The sequence below is a fragment of the Lactuca serriola genome, chromosome 6 (genome assembly GCF_051521515.1).
Source record: "Lactuca serriola cultivar US96UC23 chromosome 6, Lser_US96UC23_V15, whole genome shotgun sequence".
In the NCBI taxonomy this organism is placed as follows: domain Eukaryota; kingdom Viridiplantae; phylum Streptophyta; class Magnoliopsida; order Asterales; family Asteraceae; genus Lactuca; species Lactuca serriola.
Window position 1 is genome coordinate 23,832,422 of NC_136413.1, and position 23,832 is coordinate 23,856,253.

At 35.3% G+C, this 23,832-nt stretch overlaps 3 protein-coding genes across 4 annotated transcripts; 2 read left to right on the forward strand and 1 right to left on the reverse strand.

The window, feature by feature from the left end:
• The first annotated feature begins 5,573 nt into the window (after positions 1-5,573).
• Positions 5,574-8,204, forward strand: LOC145056596 (growth-regulating factor 3-like). 2 transcript variants are annotated; one of them, XR_013685836.1, is made up of 5 exons: positions 5,574-5,661; positions 5,752-6,003; positions 6,088-6,445; positions 7,471-7,871; positions 8,078-8,204. XR_013685836.1 is itself a non-coding variant. In XM_079004292.1 (4 exons), the coding sequence occupies exons 2-4, from the start codon at positions 5,796-5,798 to the stop codon at positions 7,811-7,813; spliced, it is 909 nt and encodes a 302-aa protein (XP_078860418.1). In that variant the 5' UTR covers positions 5,574-5,661; positions 5,752-5,795; the 3' UTR covers positions 7,814-8,070. The 2 variants fall into 2 exon arrangements, 1 of the variants encoding a protein (XP_078860418.1); XM_079004292.1 differs by lacking the exon at positions 8,078-8,204 and having other exon boundaries at positions 7,471-8,070.
• Positions 8,205-8,690: 486 nt separating this feature from the next.
• LOC145056594 (UDP-Glycosyltransferase superfamily protein) lies at positions 8,691-10,808 on the forward strand. The gene has a single exon (XM_079004290.1). It carries the CDS (start codon positions 8,919-8,921, stop codon positions 10,452-10,454), a length of 1,536 nt encoding a protein of 511 aa, XP_078860416.1. The 5' UTR covers positions 8,691-8,918; the 3' UTR covers positions 10,455-10,808.
• Positions 10,809-12,063: 1,255 nt separating this feature from the next.
• Positions 12,064-14,854, reverse strand: LOC145056593 (protein NUCLEAR FUSION DEFECTIVE 4-like). The gene is made up of 3 exons (XM_079004289.1): positions 14,381-14,854; positions 13,102-13,964; positions 12,064-12,715 (listed from the first exon to the last, which is right to left on the reverse strand). Exons 1-3 carry the CDS (start codon positions 14,687-14,689, stop codon positions 12,265-12,267), a joined length of 1,623 nt encoding a protein of 540 aa, XP_078860415.1. The 5' UTR covers positions 14,690-14,854; the 3' UTR covers positions 12,064-12,264.
• Positions 14,855-23,832: the final 8,978 nt, after the last annotated feature.

Here is a 23,832-nt window from a genome sequence, read left to right on the forward strand (position 1 = left end):
TTTGTTCACCAAGGCCATATGGAGTTCCTCTCATTTGATTTGTAGGTGGGTAACATGTGAGATGGTGGTGTTCTATGGGAGGAGATATGGAGATGGTGGTGTTCTACAAGCTTCTCAACACCGATCTACTCAAATGTGTTGATTGTGTGATTGAAATCAACCCATATATACACTAGATCCTCTTCGTCTTCAAAACAATCCATCATCTTCCTAATGTCTAATTTCCTTTTTTTTTCTGATTCTGATTCATAATTAGGATTTTAGGTTACCCTCCATTAACCTTCCCTGTCACCCACTCCTCTATAAAAACCCCTCCATAGTGTTCTACAAGCTTCTCAACACTGATTTGGTCGAACTTTTTCCCTAGTCAGTGGTCCATAAAACGGGGCAGAATTGGAATTCGGAGTTAGTGATGGCGGTGGAGTGGGAGGTGGAAAGGGTTGAAGCAATGGGATTCCAATGTTTCTTTGTACATTGAGGGGTGGTTTAAGGGCAGAAACGGGGACAACAGAAGAAGGTTGTTTCATCAATGGTGGAGGTGAAGGTGAAGTCGAATGGAATTGGGATGGGGGAAGGGTTGTCACAATATGGCAATGGAATTGGTTTTGAGTTGTGGTAAGTTGGAATGGAACTGAAGAATCCTTAGGTACATCTGTTGACCGGGAGTTAGTCAAACCTGGTTCCAATGGTCCTTCAGTTACAACAGATGTAGGTACAACTTGAAGTTCACTAACAAAACTCATCATTTTCTCAAAAACGCCTCTAATATCAGAAACTTCTTGAGAGGGATAAAGAGCATCTTTTAAAAAAACTTCAGTTTGTGGTTTCTTGAATAGACCCATGATTGACCTAATAATTTCTTTGATTATTGAACATCTTTTATAGATGCAATTTGAGTCATGGATCGACCTATGACTATAATGTTTGTTCCATGAATAGACCCATGATACCTAATAATTTCTTTGCTCTATTGTTGTTTTCTGCATATTTAACACATATATTATCAATAGAGATAGAGATAAGAGATGTATTGAATATATGTGTTTGTAGAAGAGCAAATGGTAGATTACCACACGAAGCAACAAATTCTTGCTTCAATCTTACTTCCATGTGAAAAGGTAACCTGAGGGAAGAGGTAACCTGCTGAAACGGTAAAAAGGGTTAAAGTGATTATATTACCCAATTTCTTGTCCTTTTTCGTTAACGAAATTTAATTTAGGACTATATCATAAACTGACCCAAAACTTTGGGACTTTTTTCGCAGATTTCCCATAAAAAAACACCAACATTATTAGAGTGATATTAAATATCTGTATCCTGTATCCAGTCAATGAAGTTGCTGAAATTCTTATCAGAGTGGCTACCATTACTTAATCTTCGACAAAGAACAGAGAAAAAAATTTGACAAGATAATTAGAGATGAATTGTTCAATAGTTCACTGGGGCATTTTGTCAAACACCTAATAGGCAATACAACTCGTCGCTTCAAATAAACTCAAACTGTAACATATTAGCAAGCAAAAAACACACCTTAAATTGTAACTAACTCCAAATTATAATGTGAAATAAGTCATATGGTTAAGAAAAAGAATTAGTCTTCAATGATTGAACAAAATTTCACCTGGTATACTTAATGATGAGCTCAACATTGATGCATTGATGGTGACGAACAAGCTGAGACGGAAGCTTTAAATCAAAGCAATGTTGCTTGAAATCAAACACATCTAGACAAAGCAATGTGTGTTGATATTGCAGAAACACACTAGAGATCTCACTTTGAAATACAGAAACATGAGCAATACCTTCATAGCTGGCAATGGTTGTTTCAGAATAGATTAGATCTGTTAACCCGCTGAATGGTGTCAATTTGTTGGTTCATTGATTATTTGCAGATGATTTAGAAATTAGGTATCATGGATTGGAAGTCAACACAAATCAGAACCTGTAAAAATCTCGATTATCAAGTTGAGATGATGAATTTCTGATTTCAGTAAAGAATAATAGTGGATCGTGGATTATTCATCGATGATTTGGAGATGAATGACATTGGATTTGTAGTAGTCTGTAGAGGTATAGGTGGTCGATCAATTGAGAAAGGACGAACAGGGAAGAGATACGATGAAGAAGATGACGTGAAAGAGGAGAGAGAGAGAGAGACGTAAATGAGAGGTTTAATCAGGGAATTAAAATAATTCCTAAAATGACATTGATTCATTTCAATTTCTTTACCCCCGTGTCTTATTTTCTCTAACTATTTACAAAAATGTCATAGATCATCTTGACCCTCTATTATTTTGATCTAACGGTCTTTGTTTGGTTCTCGGGTTCTCGGAAAACTATAGGTTTTCAAATGATCATTCCTCTCTCTCTCTCTCTCTCTATATATATATATATATATATATATATATACACTAGTCGTTTACCCGCGCAAAGCGGCGACGGTGAATAATTTCGTCGAGCCGAATGGTTTCAAAACATTCTATTTGAAGGGCTGCATAGTTTGGCTTTGTGAGCTGTTTCCTTTTCGATGGATAACAAATAGTTTATGGGTTGTAGACATGGAGTGGGGGTTTGTTTCAACGTATTTATAACCTAATGTTATTTATAGTTTAAAAGATATATAATAATAATATATTATAATTTAAGGTCGATATTTGTTAATTATAAAAGTTCATTATTAATTGAAGTTAGAACTTATAAATAGTAATCTAATATAAAATTTAAAGTCCAAATCAAATAATCCTACAAAGTTAGAAAAACATAAAAAAAAATCCGCTATTTTACTTCGGTTCACCGTCCACAGAAAAGAAAAAACGTGATCCGTCAAACCAACTATCTAAATATACTATAATTTGAAAAAAAACACATCTTTAACATTGTATTCAAACAAAATTTTTACAAATACAACCATAATATAACATTCCAACATATACATCGTTAGCCATATATTCGCACAACGCATAATAAAAACTATTAATTTCCAACAAACACAAACGATTATAACCCACAAAAATAGTCGCTCAAGGTCGTTTTAGTAAATCAAACAAACCTTTAAAAAACCACATTCCATGTCTAGCTAAAGAACCAGATCTTTAAAAGTTGTGATTCTTCCTTTGAGATGGCTTTGATTCCTGCAAGTTTGAGACATCCTCTTTGCTAAATTCATCATTTTGAAAATCTTGATCATAAAAATAGGACCTGATTTGAGGATTTTGATAGAACCATGTAAGTTTTTTTAGTCTTCCCCTAGGCATATCCTTAAGCTTGAACTCAACAACCTAAATCTACAAACCGTATGTTTTTTAAACCTAAAAATATAAATGACATTCTTCAAAATCGAACCTATACCAAACAACCAGAAAACAACTTGAAATCGATCTGATCAGGAAGTAACACTGATCAGGTAACATTATCAAACTTATAGAGCCTAGGTACCTCGCATTCTTTGGGAGAAAAACTATGAACTCTTTTATACCTTCTATGAAGTTTTACGAAAACACCATAATGTTGATGAGATAGATTAATTTTTTATGTAGTTCCCTGTCAAATAAACAACAAACAGAAGGTGAAAAGCATCCTCTTGCAACAAAAACATACACACATCAAGCCCAAATAAATAAGTTGAGAAAAAAATTTAAGAAAAAGCATCACCGGTGATTGTGTTTTTAGTGACATACATGGTCTACTGCATGCCTTCTCTGGATAATAAAAAAGCTTATTTATACGTGTCAACATGCTCATTATGTGTATAAATTAGTTTATGGAAACTTGAAGTATCACAAAGTCATTAAAATAGAGAGAAAAATGAATATAATTATGTAAAAAGGCTAACCTTTATTCTTAAATTACAACCCAAATTATATTGAGCATTGCATCACCCATATATTCAACTTCCTCCAGCTCAGAAGCTCATCTGTTCCAAAAACATATTACCGTCAACCAGAACAACAACAAAATTAGAATGTCTATACCTAAAAAAATATATCCATACAAACACTCTCTCTCTCTCTCTCTCACACACACACACGCAGAGAGAGAGAGAGAAGTAGAGAAGTTGATTATTTTTTTTAATTTGATCAGGTTGATTCTTTGCATCTTCTACAACAAAAAAAAGAAAAAAAACTCAAGAAAATCAGGAAAACGATAGAGAAAAACAACAAACTAAATTAAAATTAATAAGGCATAAAATAACATATATTTAACAAAAAAAACATGATTGGATAAGCGCAACTTCATTACCTGGTAGTCTTTTCTAGATTATTCGATTCCGGATGGGAAAAACTCATGTGGAGATGAAGGTGTTTCATGTTTTCCAAGATTTGTATTCTTTTTCATGGTCATCTATATGAAAGAAAACAAGAAAAGAAATTTGGGATCTGTGAGCAAACACTCACGTATTGAGTTAAAACTTCCAGTGTTGAGGAGACAAAGATGAGAAAAAGAGACGAGGTAAGAAAAAGAGTATGTGATATTTTACTTGGAGGCCATCGAATTGTTTGTGTATTAAGTAGTTTTCTCAGAAACTCACCAGAAAAGAGGAGGTGATGACAATGTGGTGTTGACTTCATTTGGTGGTTATGGTGATGATAAATGATGGATAGGGGAGGAGGTTGAAGGGTGAATGTGGGTTCCTAGGTTTTAACGAGAAGGAATGAGAGAATGATTTGCTTTTTCCCTGTAATATATCGTTTAACTTAATTTCAACTAAAATTGGGGATGGGCCGAGATATGAGGCTTCCTTGGTCAATAATAAAATACCGGGATGTACATTTCCAAATGAAGTTTAAAATTTGAATTACAACTTATCATTTCTACAATATAAGGCCATGTTTTTTTCTATTTGGTATTCTAAATACAAAGTCATCTTGTTTATACATTAATGATTTTAACCATAGCTTACTTATTTGGATGATTTAAAAGTATAATATTATTTTATTAATAAATTTGTTTTATATAGTGTATAAGTTATAACTCTAAAGTAAATTATAAAACTAATGGTAATAATGTAGTAATGTTAATATGTTATGCTTCAGCAAACATGTATGGATCAACAATGTTAAATGTGTCTTTTTTGAGTTGTCAATTAAATAGGAATTAAGACCTGCGAATTAAATGAAATTCACTTGTTCAAATTTGAAGAGGATTATGTCAAGATAAGCTAAAAATAAGAAGGAAATGATGACCGGATCAAAATCAAAATAATATCTTCTATATAGTGTGTTGGATACTTGTATATTTATATTGTTTTTTTTGTACCATTTAATCTAAATAGGGTTAAGTATAAATTTTAATATTATTTTATTAGTGAGTTAGTTGTACAATTAGCTTTATGGTTTGGCCGTCTTAAAAAAATATTATTATATTCAATTTATTTTTAGAAATAATAAGATTATATATATATATATATATATATATATATATATATATATATATATATAATCATAGATTATAAATTATATATTATAAATATAAATAAAAATAGATAATAAATATATTTTTAATTATAAAATAAAAATTAAGGGTACCTTATATATTTCACTTTTACATTTTACTTCATTTTTGTAAACTTTCCACCGCCCTCCTATTTGTAAATTCCATTTCCTGTTTGTATTCAGTTATTACCCCCCATCACGACCAAACCCTAGATGCTTTCCTTGAGAGGTAAAACCTTCTATATACCTTTACCCTCATTCCTGTTCATATATATTATGAACACGATGTGTAATTTGTCTATATTTATATCTCTTGCAGTTTAATATACAAAGAAACGAGTAACTAGTTGTTTGGGGAGGGAGATGAGTGGCAGCAAGTCAGTGGCGGTAAGTGGTGGTGGCGGAGACTGGTACAGGGCACCATTCACGGCGGTTCAGTGGCAGGAGCTGGAGCATCAAGCTTTAATATATAAGTACTTGGTGGCGGGGGTGCCTGTCCCTTCTGACCTTGTTTTGCCGATTAGACGGAGCTTCGAGGCTCTATCTGCTAAGTTGCTCCATCATCCTGCCTGTAAGTTTGAATTACGTTTTCTGGAATGTATTGTCGATGCACAGATACATAGATATGTTTCTGATTTGATTCAAATATTTGCAGTGGGATATACGAATTTAAGTTTGTACTACGGGAAAAAGTTTGATCCTGAGCCAGGGAGGTGCCGGAGGACAGATGGTAAAAAGTGGAGGTGCTCGAAAGAAGCTTTTCACGAATCAAAATACTGTGAGCGCCACATGAACCGTGGTCGTAATCGTTCAAGAAAGCCTGTGGAATCTCAATCAACTGCCAAAGGGGGGAGCTACCAGAATGTTATTAGCACTGCAACTGTATCTGCAACTGCAAAATCGTTGAATCCCATCACTACTAATTCGGGGACAGGTAGTTATAATTTTGGAAACAATGGATCAAAGTTGCAGCTGGATACTATTCCGTATGGTATCAACACCAAAGATCTTAGGTACTTAATTTCTTTTCATTTTGGGACCATTTCTGTTTATGCATTTATCATTAAGAAAAACTGTTTATGAACATACTTGTATATGGTTAGGTCAAGTGGTCAACCATGTCAGAACCACAAAAGGTCTGCCATAAATATATTGACCTGTGTAGTGTACTATTAATATTATAACCCAAAAAAAAAAAATTCTCCCACTGAGGTTAGATATTATTTATATTTTTATATGTAGTCTCAAACATGAACCATTTGTGCTAAGGTAGTGTTTGGTATGGAGAGATCAGAACCGGAATGGAATTATTAATCATGTTTGTGTACCAAGTAGGAATGGAATGAATGTGATTCCTTCTCCTAGGCTGATGTTCATTCCATGAGGAATGAGTGTTTTTTCTCATGCCTTAAAGGAATGGAATGATATATCGCCACTATAAATTTTGTTTTATTTATGTAAATCTTTAATATAAATATTTTTTTTTGTATTTCAGTAAACAAAGTTTTAAAAGATGATGAATGAAAATCTCATAGATTATTTGTGAAATATATACAAAATATATTTGAAACAAACATATAAATATATTTATATGTAACTTCTGTTAGTGCAGACTGCAGAGGCAGAGGTATATCTTAATTTGATTATATAAAACAATAATTTTGTATGTTTCTGTCAGTTTTTGTTAGGTGTGTAGTAGTTATGCATAAGAAATAAAAAACAATGAGAAATTAAATATCCTCCTACTTTTGTTTCTTCCTACAAATCCTCCTACCCAATTAAATAGTGACATATGTCACTATTTAATTGGGTAGGAGGATTTGTAGGAACAAAAAGTAGGAGGATATTAAATTTATCAAAAACAATATATAGTTGAATAATGAAATGTAATGATCCATTCCATTATTATGTTGCTCCTTCCATCATACCAAATAAGTGAGCATTGGATTTCTAGACATTGATGGTTGCTGACGTATTCATTAAAATTAAATGAGAGAAATAATTCCTTTCCTATTTGTTTTGAAAATGGAACATGCAGGTATTCTCAAGAACAAACAGTAACAGTGAATGTTGATAATCAAAATTACGCATTGAAATTGTGTGGTGATAGCAATGACAATGATTTAGACAATTCTTGGTCTTCCCAAGTTGTCACAGATTCTTCACACAACGATTCGTACTCCAATACTTTTGAGCCTATTCCCATGCCCATGATCGATGATGATGCTAATAATTCCATTTCCATGTCGTCATCATCATCATCATCAAAACAACAAAGTCAACAACATTTTTGCTTTTTTGGTGGTGAAATTGACCAAGTAAACCATGATGAGCAAGATAATTCAATGCTTCCAATTCCATGGTCCAATCTCAATGCTTGATGCAACAAATGCTTCTCCTAATAACAGCGAACGTGCTTTCATACAACTGTTTTTGATGGTGAGGACGAGGGCATTCACGTCTTTTCGACATTATTTCACAGTTTTTGGGTTGGACAAAAATTTGCAATTTATGTATGTCCGGTTGACTTGACATTATCCTAATCCCAGTCTAATGCATGCCAAACACAATATAAACAAATGGGAAGTTATGTTTGATTGATGGATTCTCTTATTATATATTTATATTTATATTTATATGTGCAGATGCCAGCTGTGCAAGAGATGCTATGACTAGTGTTGTATATAATCTACACATGTATCAGTTTCAGGTTCTCGCCTATTTATGTGTATTACAAAATTCACAAGTATAATAAGATTTTGATTTACTTCATATCTACTCTACTCCTCTACTTTATTACAAAAGTAGAAACCAGTTTATAAAAAGGGCGAGTAAAATTGAAGTCAGTTGCATTTGCATGGGGTGCTTGTGCTTAAGCTTAATTCATGGCCAAGCAATAAGCAATGTATTCTGTAACCTTCCTTAAATTGTTGAATACGCACTACAATACATATAAATAAATTAAAAAGTATAAGGGTGAGACTTGTACAAGTCAAAAGTTTCTTCATACTTACATAAATTAAAAGCCCCCAAAATCTGTGCCTAATTTCACTCCTACCACCTACACTACACATGCCCCATGGGTGGTCTCATTTCAGGCAAGCAACCACTCACAACTCACAATGGTAATGGTTGACCTTTTATTTTCTTTTTAATTTTTTTTAATAAAAACTAGTTTTACTTGAAAATGATTATAGGAGACCTGGATAAATTTATATCGTAACGTTATATCGGTTTCCTTGTGAATTTTTTTTTCCTAACGAGCTTCCTTTTATGTATAGTATAATATAAATATAATGTAGAAAAAATGGTATACAATTTACACATGATAATGAGTGCAAGAAGGTTGTGTGAGTCACAAGAATTCACATTCAAATTCCCAAAAGAAACGTGAGAAAAGCACTTGGAAAAGCACAAAAAGCACTTGCTTAAGTGCGTGTATACCTTCCCACCCATCCCTATACTATCTATATTCCCACGCACACCATGTTCACAACTACAAAAACCAGACCAAACATCATCAAAAGGACAATACCTCCATCTCCGTCACCACCACCACAAACCTCCACCATGGTCACCAAAACCAAGAAGCCTGTTTGCTCTATCCAATCCAGCCTAGCCACCACCCTCTTTTGTGTTCTCCTCTTCACAATCCCAGCCCTTCTCCTCCTCCACACCCCTCCTGCCTCCATCTGCAACACCGCCTCCACCACCTCAACCTCTTTCTCCGGCGACCTCCGCTCAGCCGAATTCTCCTGGAACCACCTTAGTTTCTCCTCCCACATCCCTCCACCAGTCCCCCTCAAGATAGCCGTCTTCACCAGAAAATGGCCGGTTGGAACAACCCCGGGAGGAATGGAGCGACACGCGTTCACATTATACACCGCTTTAGCAACCCGCAACCACGAGATCCATATCTTCACTTCCCCACCAAACGAAGACGTTAGTTTAATCAACACCAAGAGAAAAGACGATAATGCCCTCATCGTCCATTTCCACGAGGGCAACGAGCCGGGACAATGGCGTTACAACAAGGCAATGGAACAGTACGAGGAGGAAAACAAGGTACGCCCGTTTGACGTGGTCCACACGGAAAGCGTCGCGTTACCTCATTACAAAGCTCGCGATATCCCGAATCTTGCAGTGTCATGGCATGGGATCGCTTTGGAAAGCGTATCATCAAGCATCTACCAAGATCTTATACGAAATCCCAAAGAGCCCATGTCCCCGTCTTTTAACGAAAGCTTACAAGTCATGATCCCGAAAGTCCTAAACGAAATCCGATTCTTTAGAAATTACCGACACCACATCGCTATTAGCGACAGTTGTGGCGAAATGTTGCGAGATGTATACCAAATCCCGAGCAAACGAGTACATGTGATTGTGAATGGAGTTAACGAGGACGATTTTCGGGAAGATCCAGAATTAGGGAAGAAATTTAGATCCAAAATTGGGGTACCCAAGAATGCTAGTTTACTCCTTGGGGTGGCTGGGAGACTAGTGAAAGACAAAGGGCACCCTTTATTGTATGCAGCCTTTGCAAAACTGATGAAAAAGTACACAAATGTGTACTTGGTTGTTGCTGGGGCTGGACCCTGGCAACAAAGGTACATGGAGCTAGGACCACAGGTCAAAGTGTTGGGCTCAATGAGCCCAACAGAGCTTCGAGGGTTCTATAATGGGATTGATATCTTTGTGAACCCGACACTTAGGCCACAAGGGCTTGATCTAACACTTATGGAAGCTATGATGGCTGGGAAACCGGTTATGGCATCACGGTTTCCGAGCATCAAAGGGACGATTCTTGTTGATGATGAATTTGGTTTTATGTTTTCACCGAATGTGGAGTCGTTGGTGGAGGCGTTGGAGGTGGTGGTGGCGGAAGGTCCAGGGAGGCTTGTTCAGAGAGGGAAGGCTTGCCAGAGATATGCAACCTCCATGTTTACAGCTAGAAAAATGGCGTTAGCGTATGAGAGGTTATTTCTTTGTATAAAGAATGAAACTTTTTGTATTTACCCTTAGGTTATACTCCATCTCCATTTCGGTTCTTGATGATTATGTAGGTGGTTGGTTATATTGAAACGGGGAACATACTCTGATACTCCTACACTAATGTTTCTACAGAGAGTTGGACTTACAGCTTCAGGGTTATAGACATCGGTTGCTAGATTTGTTGTCATCAATTGATTTTTTTGAACTCCCGATATTTTTCGAGTGATTGTATAAATAATTTCATAAGTAAAAGGATGTTTGGTTAATAGAATGCAATATGTCTAGGAAAGTATCTGAATACTGTTAATGCAATGTGTAATCTGAATCAAATCAGGTGTGTCGCTACATTTGAAATTTCTTAAAATATTTGTAATTGGAATCTGTTTTAGTTAGTAAGATTATAAATGAAAATGAAATCATTTTTCTTTCGTGGGATAATGTTTTGTTCGTAAATTTGACAAATAATTTGGAATATATATATTAGCAAAAAATCGATAGTTTGATTTTTTTTTGGTTAACAGTCAGAAAAATCATTAAGATTTTGAAATATAGATGTTGAATTCTATAAAGTCGTTATGTATAGAATGTTTTCGATTCAACTAACCAAAATCTTTTATAGTTTGAAATTAAAAAAAAAAAAAAAACTATAACCAAAAATATATTATTTTTTGCAATTCTGACAAAGGCTTACAGCTTTCTTTAAAGAAAAAGAAAAAGAAAAAAACAAAGTCATGGTGGTTGGAAGTTAAACACAAATATATATATATATATATATATATATATATATATATATATATATATATATATATATATATATATATATATATATAAACAAAAAAAACAACCAAGTGTTTTATGAATTTTGACCCATATAGTAAATTTACTATGATAAAATTGACATGTACATATCAGATTTTTTGTTGTTGTTGTTGTTATTATTATTATTATTATTATTTTATGATTTAGGGGTTATTTGATATGCATTTTATTGGGTCTTATAAGATGTTGAGTTGACTTAGTCAAATTAGAACTTAGAAGTTTCTAATTTGGTTCTTGGTTCTACTAGGTCATATTCCAGACTAATTCAATTAACAACTATAGGATAACCTTTAATCATTATAGTTTGGAACTGAAAAGTAAAAACTTTAACAAGAAGAACATTTTACTCCATCTCCATTCGCTTTTTTGTTGATTGCTACATTTGTTATCACCAATTGATTTTTTTAACTCCCGATATTCTTCAAGTGATTGTATAGATAATTGTGTAAGTAAATGGATGTTTGGTTCATAGAATGAAAGATGTCAAGGAATTACATCAAATCAACAATCATCAAGTATCTGAATCCAATTAGAATGCAATTTGTAATCTTAATCCAATCAACTTTAACACTTTAACTAGAATGCAATTTCTAATTTGAAACTGAAAAAAAAAAAACAACTTTAACAGAAAAATACTCTTCAGATTGTGTTTCACAATTCATTCCTGAAAAAAACAACTTCAACTAACCAGTTGAGGGGCACCTTACCAACAACTCATCATGTACCTTTTGCTAAGTGATTGGAATGGAATTCAATTCCAAATCCCTTATGCGAAACACCCTGTTTGTTTAGATGATTTGAAGAAAGCTTGAACCACATATGAACAAACAGTGAAACAGGTATATACTATAAACACAAAATTTATACAACATGGTATGAACATTCTTCCTTTATGAACCTAAGGGGAATGCAACCTTCCCTTGAAAGTTCACCAGGGTATGGACAAAGTATGGGTTCTCTTTGTATCCGTGATACAAAAAGAGGAAAAAACCGAACAATTTGTAACCAGATATATCATGAATCATGATACTAGAGAAATCTGGTTACGTTCAAGTCGAGCATAAGCATGTCGAGTTCTTAGAAACAACAACACACTTAAAACCAACCCCAAAACCGAAACACAACCCCACAAAACAAACGTACCAAAATAGCAGTCTCTTCCCATACAAACGGATGCTGTCTTAAGAAGAGCATTTCCATCATAAACAAAGGCGGAAACAAGACCATAAAAGAGGGAACCAATTGGGATGTTTGTGATGAGAATGTTGTGGTTAACACCAACACTTTTAGGTCCAAAAAGCTCTGATGTAATCGACACGGCTGATGAGAAAATGAAACCCGAACTTAAACCAATGAGACAAGTTCCAATTTGAAGCGCTATCTTGGCATCTGTCAACGAGAGCATGAGAAATGCTAATGGTGTTGGCACCAGTGCTATGGCTAGCCATCCGGTCCTTGCCACATACAACTTCCTATATAAACATGTATATATATTTTTTTCAATGATCAGGAGGGCATTTATGTCTTTTACACAAATGAGAGACCGAGAGCAAGTCCGTATTCTGTTCCACCTTTTTGTACGGGATAAAAATTGCAATTTTTGTCCTGGAGCCAGTGTCAGTCTTAGTCTTAGGATGTATCTGGCATGTAACAACTAGTTGATAAGTTAACTTATTTTTCGAGATTTTTTAAGGAGTTTTTTAAATTTTTTCATAATATACATTTAATTAATTATAAAATCATATTTTTCTAAATGCACTTTTATGTCATTTTATATATATCTTCTAGATTGCTTATCAGCTAGATTTTTCCAAAATTCATTTTTTATCTTGAAAAGATGCCAGATTTATTTACTTACGCTTTCAAGAAATCTGGAACTGCTGAAAGTAAGCGGCCGAAGAAAGAGAAAGAGGAATAGAGTGTGATGAGTGTGGAAGTAGTCGAATCTAAACCAAGAGATTGAGCTATCTGGCCTAGATTGTTACTGTACACTAGCCCAATTGTTCCACCACAAAAGTATGCAAAGTAATATAACCAAAAATCAATCCTAAATAGGAGCCTCTTCATATCATGCTCTTCCTCAAGAAACGCCAATCTGTCACTCATTATTACCATCTCCCAACACCCATTACCATCTCCATCATCATCATCATCATGGCCACCATTGATGAGCTTTTTACGGAGCCCAAGATCATCATCATCATCATCAAGCATGAAGCTTGTTCGTTTGATAACTCTTGGGGTTACATTTTGTGTAAACCAACTTCGAGCATAAACCATTCCCGGGACTCCTAAGGGGAGGACAAGGAGGCAGATGGCACCAGCAAAGAAGAGTTTTGCAGGATTTGGAGGGATGGCAACGAGATAGATACCTGTGATGACAGCAAAGATGAACAAGATGATGAATATGATTCGATCATGGCGGAGTGTTTCAGTTGAAATTGGGTTTGAACTTGCTGGTGGTTGCCTGAGAATTGGGATGAGGGCGGCAAAAGAGGTGAAGAGGGGAATGAAGGCGTTGAGAAGAAGGTAGAGGGAGTAGGAGGTTGGGTCTATGGCTTTGGCTGCGAGGTTGTATAAGGCTGCACTTACGCCATTGAAGCTTACAGTGAGAGAGATGGCTAGAGGTCGATTTGTGGGGAAGTTTTGGGTGCATAGGACAAAGCAAAATGTATTGAACCAAGTGATGCTACATCCTGCCAATAAGCACAGTAGAAATACCTGCAATCAATGGTAAATGAAGTCCCTTAGAACTGAATTTACCAAGGCGATAATCAACATTGTGATCAGCCGATGAGAAAAAAAAAGATCGTAACAAATTGATTGAGCATCATTTCTAATGGTCGAGTTAAATTAACTTATAAGCTGTAGGTTATCATCAATAAGTTTCAATTTAATTTGTTGAAAAACAATGACAACTGTTAAATTTCAGGCATTAATTGGGGTCAATGGCATGACCCTAGAACGACTTGATAGCACCTGACGTCGCTTTCAAGACGAAACTCCATGCAATTGACCATTAGGGTTAAGTTGTAAGATTATAAAATATTGGGGAAGAATTAGGATTGTAGATTTCATTGACATGGATTCGTGCATGGATGCATGATGATGAATTAATTGGGGGAATTGTAACTCACCGGAAAATAAGGGAGAGTAATTATACGACGAATGAGGAGCCACTGAACCCCGTAACCGAATAACCCCATGAAAGCCGCGATGAACATCACCATCCATATCGGCAAATAAATGAGCGCCAGTCCCGACGACCACCCAAACGCTTTCCCTAAGTCGGAGGCGGTGGCCAGGTAGTTCAATTCCATCTGCGAAATATCCAGAACCTTCTTAAGCTCCGACGAGTAAGCCGAGAAGTCGAAATTGGTACCGGTGAAGGCCTGGATCCATATGGTCGCCATCAGAATCATCCATTTACGGGATTGCCCCGCCATCACGATTCACGCCGCCGATAACAAAACTCCGAATGAAACAAACGTCGGAGAATGAGAGTGATGGGGGCAAGGGTAACCACCCTCGTGTCCTGGAAATGAATTCGGGGAATGTTGGAATGGTGGTTGATTGATTTTTGACGAATTTGCGTTGCTCCGAATCTCTACGTGGCCTCATTTATAGACGATAATATACACTTTTCATTCTCTTCATACCGAAAACGACATGAATAGACTACAGATTAAAAAAAGGCTAATCTTCATAATAAAGTAATGATAAAATATTTTTAAAATATTATTAAATTAAAAAAACGATTATTGTTTTTACTTTTTAGAATATTTTTGCGCACTATTCTTTTAATTTCTAACTGTTTATTTTCTAAAAATACATAAAATTTATTAAATTTGAAATCTTAATAATTACATATCAATATCGTTATATTCTTGCAAGTTGCAATGATATCTATCTTAGTTGGGTTAATGCATCTCGTTTTATATCCATATGGGGCTTGTGGTTGGAAATTTGATTCTCTTAAAAACTAAATATTTTGAAATGGATATTCATTTTGTTTGTGATAAAGTGTCAAAGAGAATGATAAAAATTGTAAGATAGTTTCTGAAAATAAGAGGGTTGATATTTTTACTAAATCTATGAATTCGAGTCAACATAACTTTTTGTGTGAGTTAGGTTTACTTGATCTGTTTCAAGTATAAAAAAATTTAAAATTCTTTTATGATCATCTTGAGAGGGGGTGTTGAAAGTATTAAAGTTGGTTGCTATTGTTGCAAGATTATCATAAAAGAATGTTGTATTTTTGTAGTGTTTTGTGGTTTGTATTTATTTGTGTGCATGTAATTATTTATGGAGGATTGAATGTGTTATTGAGTTAAGTTAGAACTTGAAGGACTGCGACTCGTTTCCATGATTCTACAATTGACACGCGGATCTTAGGCGGGTTGGGTACAAGGTTTGGTATGGGTAAAATCTATGTTTGACCCAAGTTCATCACTCGTTGTATTTAATGTTGATTGCAGGTTCATTTGTGATTATTCAATCATTTTTTTGTGAGTCTAGCTTTCTTGCTATAACATCTAATTTCAAGTAAGCATTTCTGTTGAGTTATCAGTTAACTTTTAAGGATTTAGCCTTGGTCACGACGTGACCATACCCGAGGAACGCGCATCCCATTTGATTCATCACGACATGATAGCCTTGCGAGCCAAAACCCTAATTTCGGGGGTTGTCCCCCTATTTAAGGGAAGTGAGGGCTAGTTTTTGCTCACCCTCAGTCCCCATCACCTTCGAGAACCCTAATCTCCATTTTTTGTCATTGACCTCCATTTTTGGGTGATTTCTAGCCAAGAAGAAGAAGAGGTAGAGTTTTGGTGCATCATCCTAGCTTGTAATCCTCACCATCATCTTCTCTCACACACTCTGGACTTTATGATCCAATGTGCATAGATCTAGGTTTTTATGTGCTTTTCTTCATGTTTAGGCTAGATGGAGTGTTGGGTTCCATAAAGTTGCCAACTTTATGGATCCCTAGAGTCCCTTTGTAGAGAGAAGTGTTAGATATGAAGTTTGATAGAGTTTTGAACTCTTGCATGAGATTTTGACCCCATTTTATTACATCATTTTGTCCTAGATTGTGTTTAGGACATGCACTGGACATGCATGTCCAAAAAGCTACGATTTTTATGGTATTTTGTGATAGAGAAGGCCTTTTGGAAGGTTTGATGCATAGCTTAAAGGATTAAGAGCTTAATCCTTTAGTCTATCTACAGCATTTGTCACGACGTGACACTTTGGGTCATCACGACGTAACGAGGGACTGATCCACAGTTATGACTTTTTGAGTGTTAACTTTGACTGGATTGTTGATTTTGTTACCAAGTTTGACTTTAGGTCAAACTTAGGGTTTTGTGTTGTAGTTTGAGGCTTGGTCCTTGTTTTATGTATAGGTGACATGTAGAGTTGTTTATCAGATCGATGATCATTCTTGTTATCTTTTGGACTACGTGGTGAGTTTTCTTACTATACTTTGTATTGTAGTATGTATCCTTGTGTGTAGGATGTTGGTATACTGTAGCGGATTGTTAGATTGGTAGATCTGTATCATTACCTGTATTGTTGTTTATTGTTTATCTATTTGCATATGTCGACATAGTATGGTTGGGTTGAGGCGGTACTGCTTTGTGTTGTAAGCCAACAAACCTGGGAGCAATCCAATCATAAGTTGGGGGTCCGGACGGGCAATCAACTCTTATGTTGTGGGATCAGGAACAAGCCAGTCTTGAGCTTTAGGTCGGGAGGGGCAATCCAGTCCTATGTTGTGGGCTCAGGGGCAATCCAGTGTGATGTTGTGGACCCAATGTGCATGCACTGTATATGTATTGTTGTGTGTGGTATTTTGGGGGAACTCACTAAGCTTTGGCTTACAATTGTTGATTTCAATGTTTTTAGGTACTTCTGACGATCGGGACAAGACAAAGGCGTTATCATACACATCCTCGTATTTGGGATGTTTTGAGAGATAATGTTGACAGTCTAATTTTCACATATATGATTCGAAAACAATGGTAAACATCTATGGTTTTCTTGTGGAAATGTTTTATAAAAATGAAAAATTTTATCATGGTTTTTGGGATGTTTCATTGGCGTTCTCTTTCGTTGTTCTTACGATAGAAGTTATGGTTTCATAGGTCTTTATTCAAATTGCTTTTGTGGCTGTAATTCATATGTAGTCTAATTCATTTCTTTCTTTTTTAAAGTGTGAGTGTGATTGTAGTGAGCTCTGTAAATCAACTGATTCTTTGTTAATAAAAGGATTGTTGATGTTGTGCATATTGTGTTCTTATGTTTTTATCTGACATATATGATATTTTGTTTATAGAGGACAAAGAATTATAAATTTTGATTAATTTTTTGACAAAAAATAAACCTAAAAGTACAAACAAAAATAAAACTTAGTAGTCGCAAAAGTTTTTTTTTTCTTTTTAAATATTGGTTGTTTTTTCAAACTAATAATTGTTTGAACGACATTTGCGCAAGTAATAATAGTCACAATAGTCATTTTATCCAAACATGAGTTTGTTTTTTTTGGAACAAATGAATATTAGATGGTTAAATTGAAAAAAAAATGTTTTTTATGTCGCTACATAAAAACTAAAATAGTTGAAAAGATGTACAATTACGGGAACTGTCAGAAAAATCTCAAAATTTTCAGAAAAGTTTCACTTTAGTTCCCAATTTTTTTTGAACATTAAAGTCTTGATTATTTCATTTTGGCTCGAATTAATTTTTTTTTCTTTTAACAGGAAATGACATATTATCATGTAAAATCTAATAATCGGGACTTTTCTGTTAAAAAAAAAATAGGACTAAAGTGAAACTTCTCCGAAAATATTGATACTTTTCTGATAATTTCCCGTAAAATTACATTAAAACTAAAATCTAAAAACTCTCAAAGGCATTTTAGATGATAAGTTTTTTGTTTAAAATAAAAGTTTTAGACATTTATTCTCGAACAAGGTCTTTTTTTCTAATTCGTTTTTTAATAAATCGCTAAAAGCTCTTAAAAGTTGGCTCGCAAAACATACTGATAGTCTAAAAACCCAATTTGTTGCATAAATTGGAACGTGTTCGATACGAAGCGTTGAGAGCGTTTGAGAGCTTCTTGTTTCTAGCATTTGACTAAACGCTCCGCTTAAACAAAATGTATCGTTTAACATCACAAGTTTTTAGCGTTTAGTTTAAACAAAATGCTCTAAATTCAAATTCTACCTCACGTAGCGTTTAACAAAACCTACCAGCTACCAGCAAACCATCAGTTAAGTGAAATACATCATTACTTGAGTTGATTCATTCTGATATATGTGAATTAAATGGAATACCTACTCAAGGAGGAAAAAAATATTTCATCACATTTTGTGATGACTCCAATCGATATCTACATGTTTATTTGCTGAGATCAAAAGATAAAGTTTTTGATGCATTTATATAAGGTTGAAGTCGAAAATCAACTTGAAATACATATCAAAATTCTTCGCTCGGACAGAGGCGGAGAATATTTCAACCAAGAGTTTGACACATTCTATGAAGAGAAAGGAATCAAACATGAGAGAACTTCACCCTATACTCCCCAACAGAATGATTTGGCTGGAAGAAAGAACCGAACCCTTTGTGAGATGGTCAAGTGTATGTTGAAATAATCAGGTTAACCAAACAATCTGTGTGTATGTGTGTGTGTGTGGGGGGGGGGGGGGCACTATTGACAGCTTGTTATGTTCATAATAGGATCACTAGTCGTGAGATTCTTATAAGCCCTTATGAGTTGTGGAAAAGTAGAAAGTCTAACCTAGACTATTTGAAAGTGTGGGGGTGTGTTTCTTATTATCGGAATCCCGATCCTAAGCGAACCAAATTGGGAGCACGAGCTAATAAGAGTATATTTATTGGATATGTTCACAAAGCAAGGCTTACCGGTTATTAGATATTGAATCAGGTGTTGTTATGGAATCCAAAGATGTGGAATTCTTTAAGGACAAGTTTTCTAGGGATGATGAAAACTCCAGTCATACAACACCTACAAGTACTTCTTGAGAAATACTCCCACCTGCTCCTATTGTAGAGGAACCAAGGAGAAGTACTAGGGCTAGAATAGAGAAAGGTTTTGGAGATAATTTTTATTCTTATTTGGTTGAAGGAACGCAAAAGAAAGTGACAAGAGAGGTCATCTTCACCATTAACTTTGATGATGATCCTAAGAACTTTACTAAAGCCATGACGTCTAGAGATGCTCCTTCGTGGAAGGAAGCCATCAATGATTAAATGGACTCAATTATGGGTAATGGAACTTAGAAGTTAGCTGATCTACCCAAAGGGAGGAGACCCATATGATCCAAATGGATATTTAAGAGAAAATATCATCCAGACGGATCTATATCTGCCTATAAGCAAGATTAGTTGCTAAATGCTACAGGCAACGAGAAGGGATCGATAATTAAGTCCAAAACCTAAAGTAGAAGCTTATGGTTGGGATTATGGTCTTAAAATGGTTAAGTTATCTTCAATGAGGTCATTTCTGTTGGAATAGTGTCTAAGGCTGCAACTATATTAGGCAAGTATTTGACCCGATTGTGTATGGTCCTTTTGGGTTGCCTTCACCATAGCAACTTGATAGGATGATTTATTAAGAGAGAATAAATATTATTATTATATTATGAGAATAATATAAAGAATAATAATATTGTTATTTGATTAATATAAGTCATAAATTAATTGGTATTAGTTTGGTGACTTAAAGAGATTAATTAAATAAGAGGGTATAAACTGTCAATTGTTTGATAGTTAAACTTTAGACTGTAAATCCATATTGGATAGGGGTGGACGGATTCTAGAAGCTAAAGGATAGCTTAAAATCGTCCAAGGCTATCTAAGGAATGGATTTGGATTGCTTTAAGAGAAGATTATCCAACTAGGGTTTAAGTTGTAACCCTTAAGGAGTCTACAAGTATAAATAGACCCTATGATAAAGGGAAATCGACACTTTATAAAAAGTAGAGAACCCCTGGCCGACTTCCCTCCCCTCTCCTCTCTCTCAAATCATCATCCTTGCTATTTGGTGTTTGTAAGCCATTAGAGGAGTTACAATTGTGACTCTAGAGCTCCAAGACAACAAGATCAAACAAGAGATTCAAAGGTATGATTCTAGATCTGTTTTGTATTGTTCTTATACCTAATTAGTCATTAGAAGTCTTGGATTCAAAGCATGTTTAATTAGAAAGCCTAGATCCAAGCATTAGAGTTTTGCATGCGCACATAGGAAAGTCCTTATGGCAAAAATCCATCAGTGGTATCAGAGACTAGCTTGGTTTCTAATAGATTGTTGCTTGTTTGTTTGAAACTTAACTGCAAAATTCGATTTTTGTGTTTGAAACTTTAAGGAATGATTATCCAACTAGGGTTTAAGGGTGAAACCCTAGGAGCCTTACAAGAATAAATAGACCCCTAGGGAAAGGGAAATCGGCACCTCTGCTAAAGCAAAGAAACCCTTGCCGATTTCTAGCCCCTCTCCTCTCTCTCAAATCATCCTCCTAGCTAGTTGGTGTTTGTAAGCCATTAGAGGAGTGACAATTGTGACTCTAGAGCTCCAAGACAACAAGATCAAAATAAGAGATTCAAAGGTAAACTTCTAGATCTGATTTTGTATTGTTCTTATACCTAATTAGTCATTAGAAGTCTTGGATTCAAAGCATGTTTAATTAGAGAAACCTAGATACAAGCATTAGGGTTTGCATGTGCACATAGGAATGTTCATATTGCCAAAAACCATCAGTGGTATCAGAGCCTAGATTGGTTTCTATTAAATTGTTGCTTGTTTGTTTGAATCTTGCTGGAAAAATTCGATTTTTATGTTTCTGAGTCATGGACTCGGCGAGTCCCATTGTGGACTCGGCGAGTTGGCCTGACTCGGCGAGTCCTTTGGTGCACTCGGCGAGTCCAAGCGTCAGGAATGGCCAGATTCGGGATTTTTTCATGATTGTCTTATGGAAACTTACCTTAATCATATTAGATCAACCCTAATCCGATTTTTTGATATATATGTCTATAATCTTGATCTAATTAAAGATATTTATCAACTAATAAAATATTTAATTTCCTTATATGATAATTAACTAATTATTTTGATTAATTTGGTAATTATCTTGCAAGAAATCTTGAGTAAATCAAATATGGATAATTAGGAAATTAATTGTTAATTAGAATTATTTGTTATTTGATCCTCCATGTTTTAAATGTTTAAAACTTGTCCTCAAGTTTTGAAATTTATGTATTGTAATTAAAAGTTTTAATTTAGACAATTTAAATTTCAAACCCTAAGTTTTTAAAAGTTTAAAATATAACCCTATACTAATATAATATTACAAGATTAATATATATATATATATATATATATATATATATATATATATATATATATATATATATGTATATATGTATAACTAAAATGCTAGTCTTACCATTAGTAGGCCTCATTCACGAAGCCGATCTATAAGGTGGGTATAAGGTTGCGGCCTATAAAATGGCGCTTAATGGGTGTACACTCACACCCACCGCTTGCTTGATCGGTGGAGGGTCGTTAGCCGAACGGGTAGGATAGGGCAACCTCATCATCTCATTAAAAGTATAATATGAAATACAAAGTAACTACACATTTTTAAAATTTCCCAATCTTAGTTACTTTAGGAAAAGTGAATTGATGCAATCCCATGAAATTACACTTTGCACCCTTGCTAAGAAGTTAGTGGAGCGTGTGTGGTTTACCGGCACACTAATTGGTTATAAGAAAAGGTGGCAAAGGGTGATTCATTGTTTATCATAGTTCGATGGAGCGTGTGTGGTTTACCGGCACATCGAATAGGTGATCGTTACAATGAAGGCACCATGTGAATTTGCATGGTAATTCACACCCGCTTTGTGATCCTCGGTATCCCAGTCACAAACAAGAGGGGCATATCGAGATTTAAACATGCCATTGAATAGTTTCAATGAATCTCATTCGAATCTAGGAATTCTCCATACATTTAGGACTTATAGTTAGTTTTTTTTTATGATGGAGAATTAGTGAATCGTCATTCACTTACCTTCATATTATTTGCATGTTGGATTACGGCACCCCTTTTCTAATATGTAAATATTGTTGTTGGATCCTAGCCTAATTTTTCTTATTGGGTGATAATTAAGGATTCATATTCTAATCTATCTTTGTCTTTTCTATTTGTAGATGTCGAACGCAAACAACGCTGCTGCTAGTTCTTTCACATTGATGAGCCTTTGTCAAAAGGTTACTTTCGATGGAACGAACTTTAGCGAATGGATAAGATACATTCGCACCATTGCTCGCTATGAGGATAAGGAGTATGTCCTCGATGAGAAGCTCGAGAAAATCAACCCTGAAATCGCTACTCCGGCTGAAATTACCGCTTTTGAAACTCATGAGCGCGATGCAACGAAGGTACATTGCATCATGATAGCCACCATGAACTCCGAATTCCAAAAGTCCTATGAGGACATGTACCCGTACGAGATGCATCAAGACTTATTGGAGAGATACCACCAAAACGCGAGACAAGAGCGTTATGAGATTTTCACTAACATGATTTCCGCTAAGATGGGTCATGGAGAGTCTCTTACCGTGCACCTGCAAAAGATGCAAAGGTATGTCGACCGCCTTCGCAAGTTAAATGTTGACTTTGGGGAAGACTTGGCGATCGACATGGTGCTTCACTCTTTGCCTCCGATGTACAATCAATTTAGGATGACCTACCACATGAACAAAGAGGAGGTCACCCTAAGCAAACTCCAAGGTCTCTTGAGGGTCGCTGAGAGCAACTTCAAAGACAAGTTTGTTGCACCAACTCCCAATCCACCCGCTGCTCCTGTCTTGGCTATTGGTCAAGGAAAGGGAAAGAAGAGGAAGGCTTCGTCTAAAAACTATCGCAAGGTTAAAGCCCGAGATGGTGCCTCTTCTAGTGGGAACAAAGTTGATCCTGCTAAGCCCTGCCCTAATCCTAAGGAGGCAGAGTGCCACCACTGCCACAAGATAGGACATTGGAAGAGAAGCTGCCCAGAGTACCTGCAAGCCATCAAGGAAGGAAAGATCAAGCCATCTTTCGCAGGTATATACACAATTAAATCTAACGATTCTAATCATGCTATTTCTTGGGTTCTTGACACCGGTTGTGGTTACCACATTTGTTCTAATGTGCAAGGACTAAGAAGAAGTAGGGATGTGGAGCAAGGAAGAATCAATCTAATCATGGGGAACAGAAGATCATCGCATGTGACCAAGATTGGAGTGTATTCTTTAGTGCTTAGGAATAATTTATGTTTAGATTTGAACAATTGTTGCTATTCGCCAGAAATGGCTAGAAACATCATTTCATTTCATGGTTTGTTTAGACAAGGTTTTAGATTTTCTTTTAATAATGAGAATGGTTCTATTTTGGCTTATCTAAATGGTGTCTTTTATTTTGAAGCAATACCGTGTAATGGAATTTATGAAACTATTATGATTGTTGATAACTTAGGAAATGATGTTTTGAACATAGATTCTTCCAATAGTATGGATAAAGCATCCTTG

Coding starts and splice junctions, on each gene's coding strand:
- LOC145056594 (XM_079004290.1), top strand. CDS start 8,919: ATGTTCACAACTACAAAAACCAGACCAAACATCATCAAAAGGACAATA.
- LOC145056593 (XM_079004289.1), bottom strand. CDS start 14,689: ATGGCGGGGCAATCCCGTAAATGGATGATTCTGATGGCGACCATATGG. Junction 13,965..14,380: donor TTACTCTCCCTTATTTTCCG/GTGAGTTACAAT, acceptor CATTGATTGCAG/GTATTTCTACTGTGCTTATT. Junction 12,716..13,101: donor GTTCCAGATTTCTTGAAAGC/GTAAGTAAATAA, acceptor ATGTTTATATAG/GAAGTTGTATGTGGCAAGGA.
- LOC145056596 (XM_079004292.1), top strand. CDS start 5,796: ATGAGTGGCAGCAAGTCAGTGGCGGTAAGTGGTGGTGGCGGAGACTGG. Junction 6,004..6,087: donor GTTGCTCCATCATCCTGCCT/GTAAGTTTGAAT, acceptor AAATATTTGCAG/TGGGATATACGAATTTAAGT. Junction 6,446..7,470: donor ATCAACACCAAAGATCTTAG/GTACTTAATTTC, acceptor TGGAACATGCAG/GTATTCTCAAGAACAAACAG.